We start from the raw sequence: 16879 nt of genomic DNA, 5'->3' as shown, positions 1-16879 counted from the left end.
TGGACAGGTGAGGGTGTGGTCCTGGCTCCCGCCCTAGCTGGCATAGCTCCCCTCCAATATGCCATAAATAGAAACAGAAACGCAGAACCTGTCAGCCAGACATCTACACAAGCAGACATCAAGCTGCCGTCCACTGCCCACATCCACACCTGCTGCCTGCAGACACAGTACTAAACTTAGAGGGCAAAGCTTGAAAGAGCACCGATATTGAGGACTTCTGGGGAGCCAAGGAGCACAGGAAGGACTGGGACAGGACAGCAAGAAGCTGGAATCTTAGGGCACAGTCTTGAAGGCTTTAGTGACTTTAATATTTTATTGTAAACAAAGGAAAAAGCGTTTTATTCACAGCCCCAAATCTGCCATTTGGGACTGTTTTTGTCTTAAATTGCTCTGTGGTTTGCAATGTACAATATGGCTTTCCTGCCTCCCTGGCTTGCTCAGGAAGGGCCCTGGCAGTGCTAGGAGACATTGCCGGCCCATCTTCTAGCACCCCAGACGCCTCGGCTCCCAAAGGCCACCTCTGTCCATCACCTGCATGATTCAAGGCAGCCTTTCCACAACCTTCATTTCGTCAGAACTTTCTTTCTGGGCTCAGATACTTGCTGGCTCCATCCTTGGCTTCCAGACCATGAAGTGATCCTGATGAACACATATATCAGTGGGTGGTGGGCCAACCCCAATCTTTCTAGGCCAGGCAAATCTCTACACAATAACTGTCTGTACCTCCAGTTCACCCTCTTGTGAGGAGATCACAAACTCCCCAGCATGCTCCAGGATCTCTATGTCCTCGGAGGCCACCATAGTGACTGTGGCCTGGTCAGCCTCAATTCCTGCCCGAGTAGTCAACACAGCACCCTCTCCTATGGCTGAGGCCAGGGTCATGGCCACTTGCTCTGTGAGGCTCTCAGGGGTGGCAATGGTGATGGTATCAGAAGCAGCTGCTGCACTGGCTGCCATTCCCTCATCTTCATTCACTGTAACATTCTGGACGATGATTTGGTGACCAGAGCCTGCCTGGTGTACAATCTGCTGCACTACCTTCATGATGTGGCTGTCCACCTGGGGGAAGGGGGTAGGAGAGGAGGCTCAGCTCCAGGGTCAGGATAAGTGGGAAGGAGGGTCTCAGCTCTCCATACCATAAGAGGGAAGGGACCTAGGTTCCCTCACTTTAGGACATACACTGACCCTTCAAGATCTGGCTAGATTTTATTCTTTGTCCTTTCTTCTAGAGTGGCCTTAGAAATCCCATACTCTTATACCAAGTTTCCCACCCTAACCTTTCCCAAAGAATCTCACTCCTGCCCACCCTCCACCCCTGCCCCACCTCAGCCTGGGTGCCTTCAATGATTTCCGTGGCTTCACTGGTCTCAGTGTCTTCTGTGGTGGCCTTGGAAAGGGAAAAAAAACAAAAACAAAAACAAAAAGGGGAACTTATTAACCCTGGAGGCCAGGACAGCTTAGATCTCCCTGTTATCCCCCTCCCCACCCAACCTGCTGCTCCAGCTCTGGCCCACACCTCAATGATATACTCCTGAGTATCAGCCACCACAGAGGAGAACTCCACCAGCACTGTGTGGGCATCCTCAGACAATGTCGGGGTTGCAGGGCTGGCTCTGGACACTACCACTTCTTCCACTTCCAGCAGGCAGCCTCCTGCACAGACACGTACTGGGTGAGGGACTGGGTCAATCCACAGGAAAACCAGTCCTTGATAGCATTTTCACTGCCACAGGGAGACACCACCCACCTCAAACCCATATTTTTAGCTATGTCAGCATCTGAGTTGAAACGGTCCCACTCCACCAAAGGGAGCCAGCCCACTCTAACAAGGGTCATTACCTTCCAGCTTCACATCACTAGGCTCACCTTTGGTCCGCAGATGCCGGTTGAGAGTACCGTGCTCAGCAAAGCCACGGCCACATTTGTAGCACTTGAAGGGCTTCTCCCCAGTGTGATGGCGAACATGCCGCACCAGGGAACCCTTCTCCCGGAAGCCCCGGCTGCAGAATTGGCACACATGTGGCTTTTCCTCAAGGTGTATCCGGAAATGCACCTGCTGGGCATTCTGTCAAACAAAGCAGGATCAGTATGAAGCCCCTCCACCTAGGGGAATAACCATAGCTTCTCTCCTTCCCTTCAGGATACTTCTCTTGCACCTGCCATACCAACTAGAGGCCTGAGGGGAGCCCCCAGTCAAAAAAGCTCACCCAGCAGAGCTTGGGGAAGAGGGGGCTACTTGTAGGCAGCACAGGGTCAGAGAGCTGGCCTGGCCAATGCAAGGGCAGAGAAGGAGTCGGTTTGGGTAGGCAGGTTTCATCAGCAACAAGGCAGGGCAAGAAGAAAGGGTCAGCAGCAGCTGTCTCCCATTCCCGGCTCCCATGGGCACATCCCATCCCTACCTATGCCTTGGATTCCTTTCTGATGACAGGGAGAAATACCCCACCTTGGTCTTGTAACGTTTCCCACACTTGGGGCAGGCATATGGACGCTCATCTGAGTGGACACGGCGGTGCCCTTTCACATGGGCAATGGTCTTATAGAGCTTCCCACACTCGCCACAGCAGAAGCGCCGCTCTCTGACATGCACCTCCTGGTGCTTCTTCAATAGGTAGGCCTTGGGGAACTCCTTTCCACACTGCTCACACCTGAAGAGCTGTTGTCCTGCAGATGAAGGGAGACCAGCCCCCGGGGCACACACTGAATTCATCCCTAAGCATTCCCTGTCCCCATGTACATACAGGAATGCAGACCAACATGGAGGTGTACCATGAGGCCCACATAACACTCACATCACAGCCACCTTTGCTGCAGGCTTGGACTAAGAGCCCATCCCTCTCCTGGGGCCCTGGTGGGGGAGTCTCCTCTTCACACCTCACCTCCTTGCCTCATTACCTCCCTTTCTTAAGCCCTTCTCAGCTCTGAGAAAGGGCTGGGGACCAAGAAGGGCAAGAGAACCTGAGCCCGCCTACCGCCATGGGCTTTGGCATGCACTTCCAGGGCTGGGGCCGACCTGAAGACCTCCACACACTGAGGGCAGGAGTACTGTGGATATCCGCTCTGGGGCGCTGGGTCAGCCTGTGAGGACAATCATCTCCTAAGACCATGCTCACCACAATAGAGATCTCAACACAGTGCAACTACTCCAATATATGCAAGACACAGGCAGACATCTTTCTGCTGTCAAAGTGATCCCCCTAAAGCCTAGTCTTGCTAACCTCCCTATTCAACAGACTCCTTAGGTTCCTTACCTCCAGGATCAAATAGAAAAATTGTTTCGTCCTTTTGAAAAAACCCTTTCAACCTGCCCCGCTCCCCCAATCTTTTATTCCTGCCTCCTCCCCACAACACTGGCTTTGTGGTTGTGCTCTGAATGCCCTGATCTTGGGCACTCTCTCCCAAGTAAGGAAACCTCCTTAATTCTGCCTCCTTTTAGGCCCCTTCACCCTCTACAGGAAGCCTTCCCCAAGCCCTTCAAGTGTCTTTCCTAGGAGAGATCTCAAATTCATCCCATTGTCAGGGATGCGTACAGTCCTTGTTCATGCCATCTTCCCTGAGAGCAAGAACTGATTTTTGTCTTTCTTTGCATTTCTTGAACTTAGCACTGTGCCTTAAGCTAGTAGGCTTGTGGAGACCATTCCATCAGAAAAAAAGCATAAATGGGATTGTTTAAGCCTGGAGCCATCTGCACATGTGAAGTAAATGACATGAAATGGAAGTTCCTCTGAGGAGTCACACTTCAGGGCTTCCCTTAATCCCTTCCAAGAGGCAGATGTACCAGTCCCCAAGGTTAATCCCTGAGCTGGAGAGGAGCACACAGAGGCACCTACTGTTTGCACTTCTTCCACAGCTACAAAACGCTGCCCGCCTGTCCTCACCCCCTCGGGCCCAGGCTCCTGGGCAGTGCCGACACAAGGCTCTGCAGGCATGGGCCCCTCTTCTACTGCAACTCTCTCGATCACAAGGCCCGAGTTCTGCATGGCTTGTCTCAGCAAGTTCTCACTGCTCACCTCTCCTTCAGATGGCAGCTTTTCAGAGACTGATGTCTACAGAGAACAGGGGATATCAGGAACACTATTCGGTATCCAGTGAAGAACTCTTCTGCAAAGAATAATCACTGAAAAAATGTTCCCTGACACTAACTACTCCACGAGTTGGATCCTGCGAGCACTGAACCACCCACAGTAGTAATTGAGTCTTGAGGGCAAGGAGAAAAAGAGCTGAGTCCCCCCAGAGGCTGAGCTCACTTTGGTCCTCAACAAGATATACAGCATCTTCCACCAGCTCTGAAAAACATACCTTATGGCCAATAAGGAGTTCAGTCCTGCTTTTCTCTCTTCTCCTCCCCTCACAGGCTATTTTTAAGGGCTCATCACAAGCATAAGAATATATGGGACTCTTCTTCTAAGGGTTGGGTATATAAATTCTGGGCTAAAACATAGGCTGGGACTTTTCTTGGTGCTAGGATTCCTCGTAATGCCCCCAACCCTTAAGGAAAGTCAATGGAAAGAGAACAGACCAGGTAGCTATTCCCCATTAGAACTCAATGGGCTGTAAATGTATTCAGTTCACAAAGACCCTGCATTCAACTTAATCCAAACACAGAGAAACACAAGTGGAATTTTCCTGGTCGGTAACCTACAAAGGGCTAGTGCCAGAGAACATCTCCAAAACAGGACTGTTCATGTTCCTCTTGGTGAACTGGCAGAAGACACTGTCCTCTTAAGTGAAGGAAAAGCTAATGCTTTTCATTCAGACAAAAGCTAATCCAACCCAACCTAGCATATAACCCCTTCCAGACTAGCCATGAACTCCACTGACCTCCTGGGTTAAGGTCTTCATGTCCACAGGAAGCTCTTGCATCTGGACATGGACCTCATGGATGACAGTGCCCTTGTCATCAGTGACAAGGTGAATCACTGGTGGTGTTGTCTCAATGGATTCACTTTTGATGGCTGTAACTGCTTCAGTGTTTGAATTGCTGGATCCTTAAAGCAAAAGGGAAACCTAAGACCATGAGAAAATCATCATCCCTCCCACCAGGTGCCCACAGGATCTCTTCCTTGGTAAGACAGCAGCACATCTGAAGGGGAGGGGGGGCTAGAGAGGAGAATCTCCTCCCCTTTACCTCAGCCATGCTGGTCAGTGCGGCATTCCTGTCTTCTCTCATCCTGCCTAGCAAAATCATCCTCTACTGTACATTGGAGAAGAGGCCCTAAGACTGAGTGACATCTGCAGGGTAGGGTAGGGGCTTTTGCACTCCCTCCTCTTTCCAGGAACAGCCCAAAGATGACATCTGGGCATCCTGTGATCCCATGTGACCAAGGTATGTTTCCTTGGAACCTAAGAGGTTGTAGAAGAGATAGCCACTCCTTGTCCTTCAACAAGCACACACCCAGAATGAGCTCTGGGGTAGCAGGCCACTAAGTTCCTAGGTAGGAGGACAGCTATTTACTCTGGCCCAGACTCACCGAGAGAATTTACAAACCTGGAGGAATGTCTTCTTTGCTAACAACTATTTCTTTGTTCATGTTGAATCGGATTTTTTCTGTACATGGAGTTAAGGACTTCAGGTGTCGGGTCAGAGCTCCAGACTCTCTAAAGCTCTTTCCACAGTTCTTGCACTTGTAAGGGCGCTCATCTGGTGAGAAAACAGAATCAAGAGTTAGACGGAAGATGATGAATAGGTAACAAACCCTAAGGGGAAAAAACTTCTTTCCCAGTTGCCAGTCACCCAAGTACTACTCACTCAGCCACAGAGGTTGCACTTCCCATCTAGAATAGGGCTGCTCAGAGCCTGGGGGCCCATCAACACTATTCCAGACTGGAATAATAAGGCTAGGATGTAAGCTCTGCCCCATCACATGGACAGAAGGCAGAACCAGTGATGCAGTGTCTAGAGTTCCCAACCCAAACAACAACTCTGAATGCAGCTCTCATCTCACCTGTGTGTCGCCGGTGATGCCGGATGAGAGAACCCTTGGTCCTAAAGGAAGTTCCACATAACTTACACTCATAGTCCTTCTTACTGCTGTGGGTGATCATATGAGCTTTGAGGATGCTGGCCTGGGATGGGATAAGAATGGTTACCTGTAAAATGGAACATCTTCCCCCCCCAAAAAACAAAACAAAAAAAAGTCACTCTGAGGACTAAGTGTAAAATGCCTCAGGGTCGAAAAGGTGGGATGACCAGAGTGGAGAAAGCAAGCAACAAACATGAACATTCTCAGAGGGACATTGCTCAGCAGCATCCACAGGCCAACCTGGCAGGCCTACGCCCAAAGTAAAGAGAAAACTTGTGTCAAAGATCATGAAGAGACTATGGCGCTCCACTCACTGTCTTAAATGTCTTGTGGCACAGTTCACACACATAGCGTCCTTCCTTATTGACGAGCAGCTTCACCTTCAGTAGCTCAGTGGAAACATCTTGTTCAGTGTCATCAGGACTAGCAGGACCTTCTACAACCTCATTGTCCCCAGGTCCACTGGGGCTTTCAAAGACATGGTCTGTTGCTGCAACAATGACTTCTTTGATATGACCACTGCCTAGGGAAGAAAAGTCTTGACATCACACTCAGCTCTTGACATCAAAGAAAATTCCTGATAGCAGCAAAGTGGAAAATTGTTAGGAGACCCAATTTCATAATGATAAGCTTGGCCTTGGGTGTTTCAGATGTCCCAGGCTTTTTATGGAGAAAACACTGCCATTCAGTCCAGGGATTTGCTGCCAACAAAGGCCTAAGGAAAGAAGTTAGGTTTCCACAGGTCAGCTTGAAGAATGAGTCTAATCTCTTGGATTTAACAAGAGCCATAGGCTTTGTCCTTCTGCAACTGCTACCTGTCAAAAATCCCCCAAATCATAACAAAGCTGAGCTCAAGGAAAACTACAACAGGGGCGGCTAGGTGGCATAGCGGATAAAGCACCAGCCCTGGAGTCAGGAGTACCTGGGTTCAAATTCGGTCTCAGACACTTAATAATTACCTAGCTGTGTGGCCTTGGGCAAACCACTTAACCCCATTTGCCTTGCAAAAACCTAAAAAAAAAAGAAAACTACAACAATAAGGCCTCCTTTGGACCTAAAATAGTCTATTTTTTCCCAGGAAGGACACAGAGACCTGCAGTATAGACAAAGCCAGACCCACAGGCTCTTCTGTAAAGGTAGTTTCCTTGAAGAAGTAAATTCTTTTGTTATGACATTTTGAAATATCAGGGATGCTGTCATGCTTCATCCAGGAGGTACCAAAGGAGAAACTGCACTAGACTAGGCCACCAGAGTTGGCTTTGTTAAATTCTCCCAGTCTGCTTGGAAGGAAGGCTGAAGCTTCACACTCTGTCAATAAATCTGTCAATAATTACACTCAAAGGGCAACAAAACTATGCATACCCTTTGATCCAGCAATATCACTACTGGGTCTATACCCTGAAGAGATGATGAAAAAGGGTCAAAACATCACTTGTACAAAAATATTCATAGCAGCCCTGTTTGTGGTAGCAAAGAATTAGAAATCAAGTAAGTGTCCTTCAATTGGGGAATGACTTAACAAAACTGGTACATGTATGTGATGGAACACTATTGTTCTATTAGAAACCAGGAAGAATGGGAATTCAGGGAAGCCTGGAGGGATTTGCATGAACTGATGCTGAGTGAGATGAGCAGAACCAGAAGAACAGCAACGTGGGGGTGATGATCAACCTTGATGTACTTGCTCATTCCATCAGTGCAAAAATCGGGACAATTTGGGGCTGTCTACAATGGAGAATGCCATCTGTATCCAGAGAAAGAACTGTGGAGTTTGAACAAAGACCAAGGACCATTACCTTTAATTTAGGAAAAAAACCTGATACCTTATTATGTAATCTTGCTATTTCTTATACTTTACTTTTCTTCCTTAAGGTTATGATTTCTGTCTCATCACATTCAATTTGAATCAATGTATACCATGGAAACAATGTAAAGACTGGCAAATTGCCTTCTGTGGGGGGTGGGGGGAGGGAAGCAAAATTAGGGGGAAAAATTGTAAAACTCAAAATAAAAAACACATAATTAAATTTAAAAAAGGAATGGATTTAACTAAAAAAAATCTGCCAATAGCAAAAAAAATAAGCTCCAGAACATGTGTGAAATTTATGAGATTGGTCTTTAGAGACAATCAGTAACCTGCTGATACCTGGTTTTGGCAAGTTAATTTTTCATGCTCTGGAGCATAAAAGGAGTATATCTCTACAAAAGCTGGATAAATGAGCCAGTGAGATGAGATTCTCAAATACTAGAAAGCCATATATGTCATCGATCTTCCCCACTACTATGTCCTTTCACTAGCAGCACTAATTAGTGCTTAGCAATTGCTAAGCCCAAAACAGAACAAAAAATACAAAGCCCCATGTCATCTGTGTCCCAAAATAGGGACTGGTGGTCTCACTCTGTATATACAATAATTACTTAGCTGACCCTCCCATTTGCTGTCTCACTATCCACACATCCTCCCTTATTACTATGGTGACCAAATTTTCCTTTTTCTCTCTCTTTATATAAAAACATGTGTGGGAGAAAACAAATGATAATCCAACTCTAATTACTTAACATGCTTCCAAATTATTTCTTGCAATTCACAACTATAAAGAGGTTAGGTAGGTAATAAGATGTAGTGGAAGGTGTGCTGGATTTGAGTCAAAGAAAGAGGTTTAAATTCCATCTCTAACACTTACCAGACAGTTGATCTTATTCATTTATTCATCTTATTCTTTCTTATTCATAAATTGGGGAAAATAATTCATGTATTACCTATTTCCAAGTCTTACAGAGTTTATATAAGTTGCTAAAGAAATATTTATTGTTCTTGTTAAGAAAAATTTCTCTTAACCAATTCTCAGATAAGAGGATTCCAGGTGGGAGCTGCTTCTACCTTGGACTGATCCCTTCTCTACAATGAAAAGTCTTAGAAGTGAAATTGTTATTTTTAGGATTTTGGTAACTATTATTGAATGCAATTAGTTTCATTTATAATCCTATATATTTTATTTTATATATTTAAAAAATATTTTGTTGAGAAGAGGTTCCTAGGCTATAAAAGGGGTCCAGGATACAAAAAAAATGAAGAATTCCTGCCTTAGAGATATGCCTGAGCACTGGGAGAATAAAGGGTCACAGAGCCAGCATGTCAGTGGTGAGAACCCATGTCTTCCAGATTCTTAGAATCAGCTCTTTAACCAATATACTATGCTGCCTCTCATTAATAAATATGCTCCCATTATTATTGTTATTAAGAAATAAGTTTGTACATCAACTGTATCTTTTCTGAGACAACCGATGAGCAAGGAATATATCTTCTGATGTACTGCTAACTGGGTCATAGCCCTGGCTCATTAGTGGTGAGCTTTAACCAGCCAAGCCTGTCAGGCCAGCCCGGGAAGCTGGCAGGGGCAGAATACTCATACATGCTAGGATACGTAAGGGGGGGGCGGGGAGGGAAAAGTATGGGAGGCTAAAGGAGATGCAAGGGAAACTGTGGGTTACACAATGGGAAACTAGAAAGAAAGAAATGGCAATAAAGGAGTGGGGGCCTAGTAGCCAAGGAGGAAGCATTCCAGCTGGCAGAAGACAGCAGTTGGGAGCCTCTGCCTTGTGTACCTAATTACATGGCTGGCACCAGTATGATCCACATAATAACTACTAGGATCAAAGCAGACTTTCAAGAACAAAGTGGGCGTCTGACTTTGGGCCACAGAGAACTGGTTTTCCAAATAATACCTTCCCTGAAACAGGAATTTCAAATGAAAACCCAACTATTACCTTACATTCTATACAGAGGGATGCTGCTGCTGCCTATAGACAAAATCTCTTCATCATAATGAATGTTCCAAGAATTTAAAGAAATTAAGTAGAAGACAGGCACTCTAATGATGTGGGGGAAGGTATACTCAGCCTCCCCTCCTTATCTGCCCCACTGCCCTCTCTTCCCCAGCCAGGCCTTCTCTTCTTCCACTTTCCCTTATCTTTGGTTGTATTAAAAGTCTGATATTCAGACCAGCTTCCTTCAAGGTCTTATATTTTATATCACACTCCCTCAGAAACTTCTTAGCTTTAGCTCTTGCTAGATATCCCTTCCCACCTTTTTTCTGTCCTAAATTTGGTTATATACAGACTCTCATTCAAGAAAGGATCTTCCACTTCCTATGTGAAAAGCCATTTATATTGCTGTCCTTCAAAAAGATGCACTGTACACCATCCTCCTCTGGGAAGACTGCTCCGATACAAAAGAAAATAACTCCAACTTACAACTATTTCCCTTTCAGTAACCAATGCATTGATTCAGCTCTCCAGGTCACCTAGCTATCTTTGCATTGCAATATCAATGACTATGTCACCTGACGTTTGTGCAGTTTTTGACATTCTGACATTCTCTTGCTCATAATGATATCCTCTGTGATGCATGTAGGATTTAATTGGGGCTGAGTGCTATGAAGCAAGTTTAAGTTGTTTAAGAGGATACAGAATGTCCACTTCAGCCCATCCCACTAGACAGTGCTGTCTCCAGGCCCAGCTCATGTTTTATGAATCTGGGTATTAAGAACACCTATCCTGTTTCAATTCAGACTAGGCCTTAGCAACCTCTGTGCCCTTTGAGGCCAGGACAGGCCTGGGACACTAAGACTTGGGGTGGGGTAGATAAAAAGAGAAAAGAGAGGATGAGTGGGAGGGAAGAAGATATGTGGCTAGTGTCTCAGGTATGCAAGCCTATCTGTCACCAAAGTGTAGGAGGAAGCAAAGGGGACCTTCCCAGCACTGTAAGCAATCCATGGTACTCACAACCTCCCCACTTCATGCAGTTCCCTTCCTCGAGGCCTCTCTTCAGAAATGGTTCTGCTATCTGTCCTAGATAATGCTAAAACATTCTTAGGAGTCCTGGTTTTTTCTAAGAATCAGCTCAAGTAAATGAGGCCTTCTCTAATCTCCTAATTACTTTGTATGTCTATTTATCTACACACACACACACACACACACACACACACACACACACACACACACACACACACACACACACACACACACACACACACACACACACACACACACACACAGGCACACTCGCCTGTTTCCAAGGTAAACGCCTTGCAATAAGACACTTGTCGCCCAGCACCTAGATAGTTCTTAAAAAGGCTTGTTGACTTCTGTCTTCTAGGGCAGCTTTGATTTCTACCCTAAGCTCTCTCTTTGGAACAGAAAGGTTTTTGCTCCTCGTTATCAGTCAGCAAGTGAGATTTTGAAGGTCAGAGGCCCTTTGTTGGTCCTAGAATAAATACATAGCCCCAGTCTACAGGTGAATACAAGATGGTAGGATTATAGGCATTAGAAAGCACTACTCCAAATCCGCTTTTCAGCTAGAGTCTGAGGCCCAGAGCACTTCAGAGTGCAGGGGAGAATCAGGCCTCAAACCAGGGGCCTCTTCCCACCACCCCAGTCCATCTCTCAGCCCTTCAATCGAGATCATTCTCTCTTATCCTGGGGACAGCATCATCCCGATGGCTAGAGTCCTGCTTACCAATGATGTCTGGAGCACTGCTGACATCCTCTGAGAGGGAAGATGTCTCCACAACAATATGAGCCACTGTAATGGACTCCTCCCCAGATGGGACCACCTGCTGTAAAACAAGATAGACTGCATGGAGGACAGAATTCAGGAAACATAAGATACAGAGAAAAACTTTGACTGTTACTTCTTCTATTTTTGATAATAATTACTCTCCTTTAAAAAGAAAATTGAGAGGGGCATTATTTAGGGGGAAGCTCTCAGAATAGGATGAATTCTTCCATTTTTCCTGGCTGTGGGCTGACTCCCCACTCCAAAACACCAAACTATGTCCATTTCAGAAGTTCCAAGTGGGTGGACACTGATATGAAAGAGGCTTGGGGATTGGAAAGGGAATGCACCTGAGGAAGGGCAAGTAAAGAGCCTGGCAGCCCACCCTCCATGAAAGAGAGATGGTGTCACAGGTAAGTAAGCTCCCCAGGATAGGGGAGCCCCTAGAGATCACACCAGAGAACTATCCTGACCTCCTGACCAAGCAGGGCTGCTGCTGTGGCTGTTGTGGCTTCCTGGGGTGTGCGCTGACATGACTTCTGTATTTTATGCTGCACAAAATCTTCCAGGGTAGTGAACTCAGATTGGCAACGGCCACACTTGTGCACGTCATCTTCATCTGAAATGTAAACAGCAGCATTGAATAACTTTGGACATGGCTGCTCTTATCATCTCTGAGCTAGAAGAGCTTGAAGGTGATCTAAGCCACCCTCTACCTTAAGAAAGAATTTTGGATACAATATCTCTGACATGTGACCACCTAACCGCTGTTTCAACACTTCAAGATCATCCATTACTTCTCAGATAATTCATTTAATTGTTAAAGCAATCAATCAACAAGCATTTATTAAGCAGCTACTACTTTATGTGGCAGACAAAATGTAAGGCAACAGCAACAAAAATAAAATAATCACTGACCTAAAAAAGCTTATATTCTATTGGGGAAGACAATATACAAATATATAAATATATCCAAGATAATTAGGAAGGAAGAATTAGTAGTTGGGAAATCAAAAAAGGCTTTTATTTTGGGAGAACTGAATTCTGAAGGAAGAGAATCTAAGACCCAGAGGGGAGAGAGGAAGGTTTCCCAGACTAGGTATGGCCAGTATCAAGGTACTGGCATTAGAAATGGAATGCCTTGAATCAGAGATGGAAAGACAATATGACATGTCCACACAGAGAGTAGTGAGATAGTATAAGGCTAGAAAAGAAATTCAGACCAGGTTGTTAAGGAGCTTTAAAATTCAGTAACAGGGAACCACCTGCTTGGACCTGTACTTTAGAAAAATCTCACTTTGGCAGCTGTGTGGAAAAGATGGGGGGGGGGGGCACCCCACCCCAGGACAGGGCTAATAAGGAGGCTACTGCTTAAGCCAGGCAAGAGGTGACAAAATTGTGATTGAAAAGTTTTCAGCATCTTCCTGATGCTGAACTTACCTGTCTTCCTGAAACTTCTACATGCTAGTCCTAACTTTCTCCTCAGGAGTCAGAGTGAACCTGAACCTGTTCTGCATGACAATCTTTCAAGGCAATCTGAAGGCAATAGTCTTATGTCATTCTTGCCCTACCCCTACTCTTTTCTTCTCAAGTTAAATGTCTCCAGTTCTTTAAAATGATGATGATCAAGGCCCAGGATCCTTTACACGAAGGGTGATCAAAGAACAGTTTCTCTGGAAGTTGATCACTCTAAAATGCTTCTTCCCCTTAAGTATATAAGCTGGTGATCTCTTCACTTTTTTATTTAGGTTAATAGAATCCATTTCTGGGCACTGCTCTTGAAGGCTCTTCAAACAATGCTGAGCTCATCAGGGATTACCACCCCATCTATAACTGTGGCCTACATAAAACTGCAAGGGATAGCTAATATGTTAGAGGACATAATTGCATTTTAAAAGATCTCATCATATTAAATGATGAACTGATTTGAGATGAAATTTAATGAGGAAAATATGAAATCCCATATTTGTGTTTTAAAAATTTGCACAAACGAAAGATGTGGAAGCTGACAATAAAGAAAATGAAAATGCCACCATCAACTGAAAAATCTGGGAGTTTTTGTGGACTGCAAAATCAATATAAATCAATACTGCAATGAGGCTGTCACAATAACTAAAGTGATCATAGGCTGCATTAAAAAATGTTTAAACATGGACAGACTTGCATGAACCAATGCTGAGTGAAGGGAGCAGAACCAGGAGAACAATTTACACTTTAAAAGCAACTATGACAAACATAGGTCTCAGCAATACAGCAATCAAAGATATATACCAACTATATCCAAAGAAAGAACTAAGGAATTTGAGAACAGATAAAAACATACTATTTTTACTTTTTTTAAAATTTGGTTTTTGTTTTTTTCCTCCTTGTGATTTTACCCTTTTTGTCTGATTCTTCTTTCACAGCATGACTAATAAGGAAATATGTGTAACACTATTAAACATTACAAATCTAGATCATATTACTTGCATTCCTAGGGGAAGAAGGGAAGGGTAGAAGAGAGAAAACTTTACAAAAATGAATACTAAAAATCATCTTTACATATAATTGAAAAAATAAATAATACAAATGTGGGGAAAAAATAAAAGATGTTTAAAGCAGAAAGCAAATGATGTGATGGCTCCCCATGCTCTCACTGGATTACCGTGATCACTTAAGAGTATCACAATTTCCAAGGATAATGGATCAGGAGAGATAATCAAGGCCTTGCCAACAAGAATTAGAAACTGAGGGGATGCCTGTGAAATATGAATGTAATGAAATATTGTTTTATAAGAAATGATGAACAGGCAGATTTCTGAAAAACCTGGAGAGACATGAACTGAGCAGAACTAGGAGAATACTATACATATAGACATTAATATTGTGTGATGATCAACTATGATACTTAGCTCTTCTCAACAGTAAAGTGATCAAAGACAATTCTAAAAGATCTGTGATGGAAAATGTCATATGCATTCAAAGAAAGAACTATGGAGTCTGAATGCAAATCAAAGCATTCTCTTTTCATTTTTAAAATTTTTTTTTCTTTCTTATGGTTTTTCCCATTTGTTCTGATTGTTCTTTCACAACGCTGACTTATATGGAAACGTGGGTAACATGATTGTGCAAGTATAACATATCAGGTTACTTGCTATTTTAGGGAAGAAGGAGAACATTTTATGGAAATGTTACTATATAATGAAAAAATTTAAAAAAATTTTTAATTCAGGGACTGCTCAAGCTGTATGAGAATCCTGCCTGTTTTTAAAAACTTTTATTTGTTCCCATCATCCAAGTATCTGCCCTCCCCAACTGGACAGGCACCAGTTTCTGTCAAGATGGGAAAGGTCTCCAGGTAATGTCCCCATATTTTCAGAATGAAACCCAGGACAACCTTCCAAAACCTCTCCAGGTTATTAGGGAATTCTTAATAAGGTCCATGTTGTAGGCAGAACTACTACTTAAAACCTTCCATAGGTCTATCCTTAGAAACCTCATCCTGCACAGGACTAGAACAAGATAAACAAGACAAGAACTAAACCAAACTCAGTATAGGTCAGATCCCCAGCAAGACATGAGTGAGAAAAGGAGTCAAGCTCAGCTTCTTTTCCAGCTTCCTTATCCTCATGAAAACCAAGGCAATAAAGAGTAACCAGGAGAAGGTAGTGATTGGCTTTGTCAAGTGTTGCAAAAAAGCTCAAGATAGACAAGAATTAGGAACAAGCCAAAGGATTTAGCAATTAAGAGATAACTGAGTAACCTAGGAGACAGCAGTTTCAAGTGAAGAAAGTTCAGAAGTTGGAAGCAAGTTTCATGAAGAAAATGGGAGTAGAGAAAATAAAAGTCATTTCCAAATCCTGGAACTGTTGAAATCCATCTTTTCTGAAAACTGTCAGCTGGGGGAAAAAAAATCTTTTTGCATTAAATAGCTTTGATAAGGATTTGATATTCCAGACATAAGGAACATGCGTGTGTGCAAGCGTGTGTGTGTAAAATGATGAGCTATTTCCCAGTAGACAAAAAGTCAAATACAAGCAATTCTCAAGAGAACTGCAGCTAGCCCTGGAGTCAGGAGGGTCTGAGTTCAAATTTGACCTCAGACACTTAATAAGTACCTAGCTGTGTGGCCTTGGGAAGCCACTTAACCCTGTTGCCATGGAAAAAAAGGGAGAGAGAACTGCAAAATAGTAGCAGACATATGAACAATGGCTCCAAACCACTAAGAGAATTATAAATCCAAACCATTTTGAGAATTCGCTGGCAAGGCCGACAACAGATTTACGTGCTCACTCTTCTAGAGAAGCAAAGGCAAGGCGCGGGTGTAGAACCCGGCTGAAAAGTGCAATCTGGAGCAAAGGATCTGAGTTTAGACTACCATCTGGGCAGGTCACAATCCTAGGGGTCGTGCAGAGGGCTCTGGGGAGACTCACAACTTCTCAGAGGCTGGCATGCAGTCATGGCTGGTGGGCTCCTGTCCTGCCTTCTAGTGAGTCAGGTTTAATGTGCATGCGTACATACATGTATGTGTACATAGGGAAAGCAGGGTACATCAGAGATGCGGACGGCTCTGTGCAGACTGCCGGGGCTCCCAGGCGGGTCCCTCTTCTCCCTCTCCTGGGTTTCCCGCTCCCTGGGGCCCCGGGCCCCGCTTCACAAGGATCCAGGGGGGCACTGCCGCAGGGCCGGGGCCGGGCTCCGCCCCCAAGGCTGGCTCACCGGACCGGGAGCCGGGGGGCGGGAGGCGCCCGGTGGGGGCGGGGGGCGCGGGCCGCCGGGGCGGGGGAGGGGCGAGCGAGGGGGAGGGGCGCCCGACGAGTGGCGTCAGCCCCGGGGTCAGGGGTCAGGCGGGGCCGCAGCCTCCCGGCCCGCTTTACCTTCCTCGCTGAACGGCGTCGTCAGACCCAGGAACCCGGCGGGGGCCGAGGCCGCCGCCGCCGCCGCGCCTCCCGGCTCGCCGCGCTCCCGCCCGGCCCCGGCCCCGGCTCCTGCCGTATGAGCCGCCGCCACCCGCACGGCCATCGCGCCCTCCATGTCGCAACGCGCCGCAGGAAGATGGCGGATTTACGACCGTGTCGTCATAACAACGGGCCGGGCGGGGAGGGAGGAGGAGGGAGGACGGGGCGGGGCGGGCGAGGGGGCGGGGCCGCGCCGCGCCGCCCCTCCAGGCTTCCTCCCGTCTCCTCCCTCTCGCCTCAGCCTTTGGGGGGCGCTGCACCCGCAGCCGGGAAGCCCTCCGTCCCGGCCCGGCCCGGCCCCTTCCGCTCGCCTCGGCTCGCCCCGGGCGGGGCTCCTGTTGCGGCCCCCGGGGAGCCCCGCGGCC

At 45.9% G+C, this 16879-nt stretch overlaps 1 protein-coding gene across 5 annotated transcripts; it reads right to left on the bottom strand.

Annotated features, from left to right (window-relative positions):
- Positions 1-286: 286 nt before the first annotated feature.
- On the bottom strand, positions 287-16615 carry E4F1 (E4F transcription factor 1). 5 transcript variants are annotated; one of them, XM_074197251.1, is made up of 15 exons: positions 16434-16615; positions 12051-12196; positions 11539-11638; positions 6335-6543; positions 5943-6063; positions 5486-5638; positions 4819-4985; positions 3828-4043; positions 2970-3075; positions 2444-2661; positions 1867-2065; positions 1517-1653; positions 1325-1387; positions 724-1059; positions 287-639 (listed from the first exon to the last, which is right to left on the bottom strand). In XM_074197251.1, the coding sequence occupies exons 1-15, from the start codon at positions 16588-16590 to the stop codon at positions 592-594; spliced, it is 2376 nt and encodes a 791-aa protein (XP_074053352.1). In that variant the 5' UTR covers positions 16591-16615; the 3' UTR covers positions 287-591. The 5 variants fall into 5 exon arrangements, with proteins under 5 accessions (XP_074053352.1, XP_074053355.1, XP_074053356.1 ...); XM_074197254.1 differs by having other exon boundaries at positions 3876-4043; XM_074197255.1 differs by having other exon boundaries at positions 4008-4043.
- Between the last annotated feature and the right edge of the window lie 264 nt (positions 16616-16879).

This window comes from Macrotis lagotis, chromosome 8, assembly GCF_037893015.1.
Source record: "Macrotis lagotis isolate mMagLag1 chromosome 8, bilby.v1.9.chrom.fasta, whole genome shotgun sequence".
NCBI classification, from domain to species: Eukaryota; Metazoa; Chordata; class Mammalia; order Peramelemorphia; family Peramelidae; genus Macrotis; species Macrotis lagotis.
Note: the sequence above shows the minus strand (reverse complement) of the source record. Positions and strands in the feature narration are given on the sequence as shown.

Excerpts from the sequence above, each read along its gene's own strand:
- E4F1 (XM_074197251.1), bottom strand. The coding sequence starts at position 16,590 with ATGGAGGGCGCGATGGCCGTGCGGGTGGCGGCGGCTCATACGGCAGGA. Across the intron at positions 12,197-16,433 it reads GACGCCGTTCAGCGAGGAAG|ATGAAGATGACGTGCACAAG; the intron begins GTAAAGCGGGCC and ends TTTACATTTCAG. Across the intron at positions 1,654-1,866 it reads CCGGCATCTGCGGACCAAAG|GAGGCTGCCTGCTGGAAGTG; the intron begins GTGAGCCTAGTG and ends GTGTCTGTGCAG.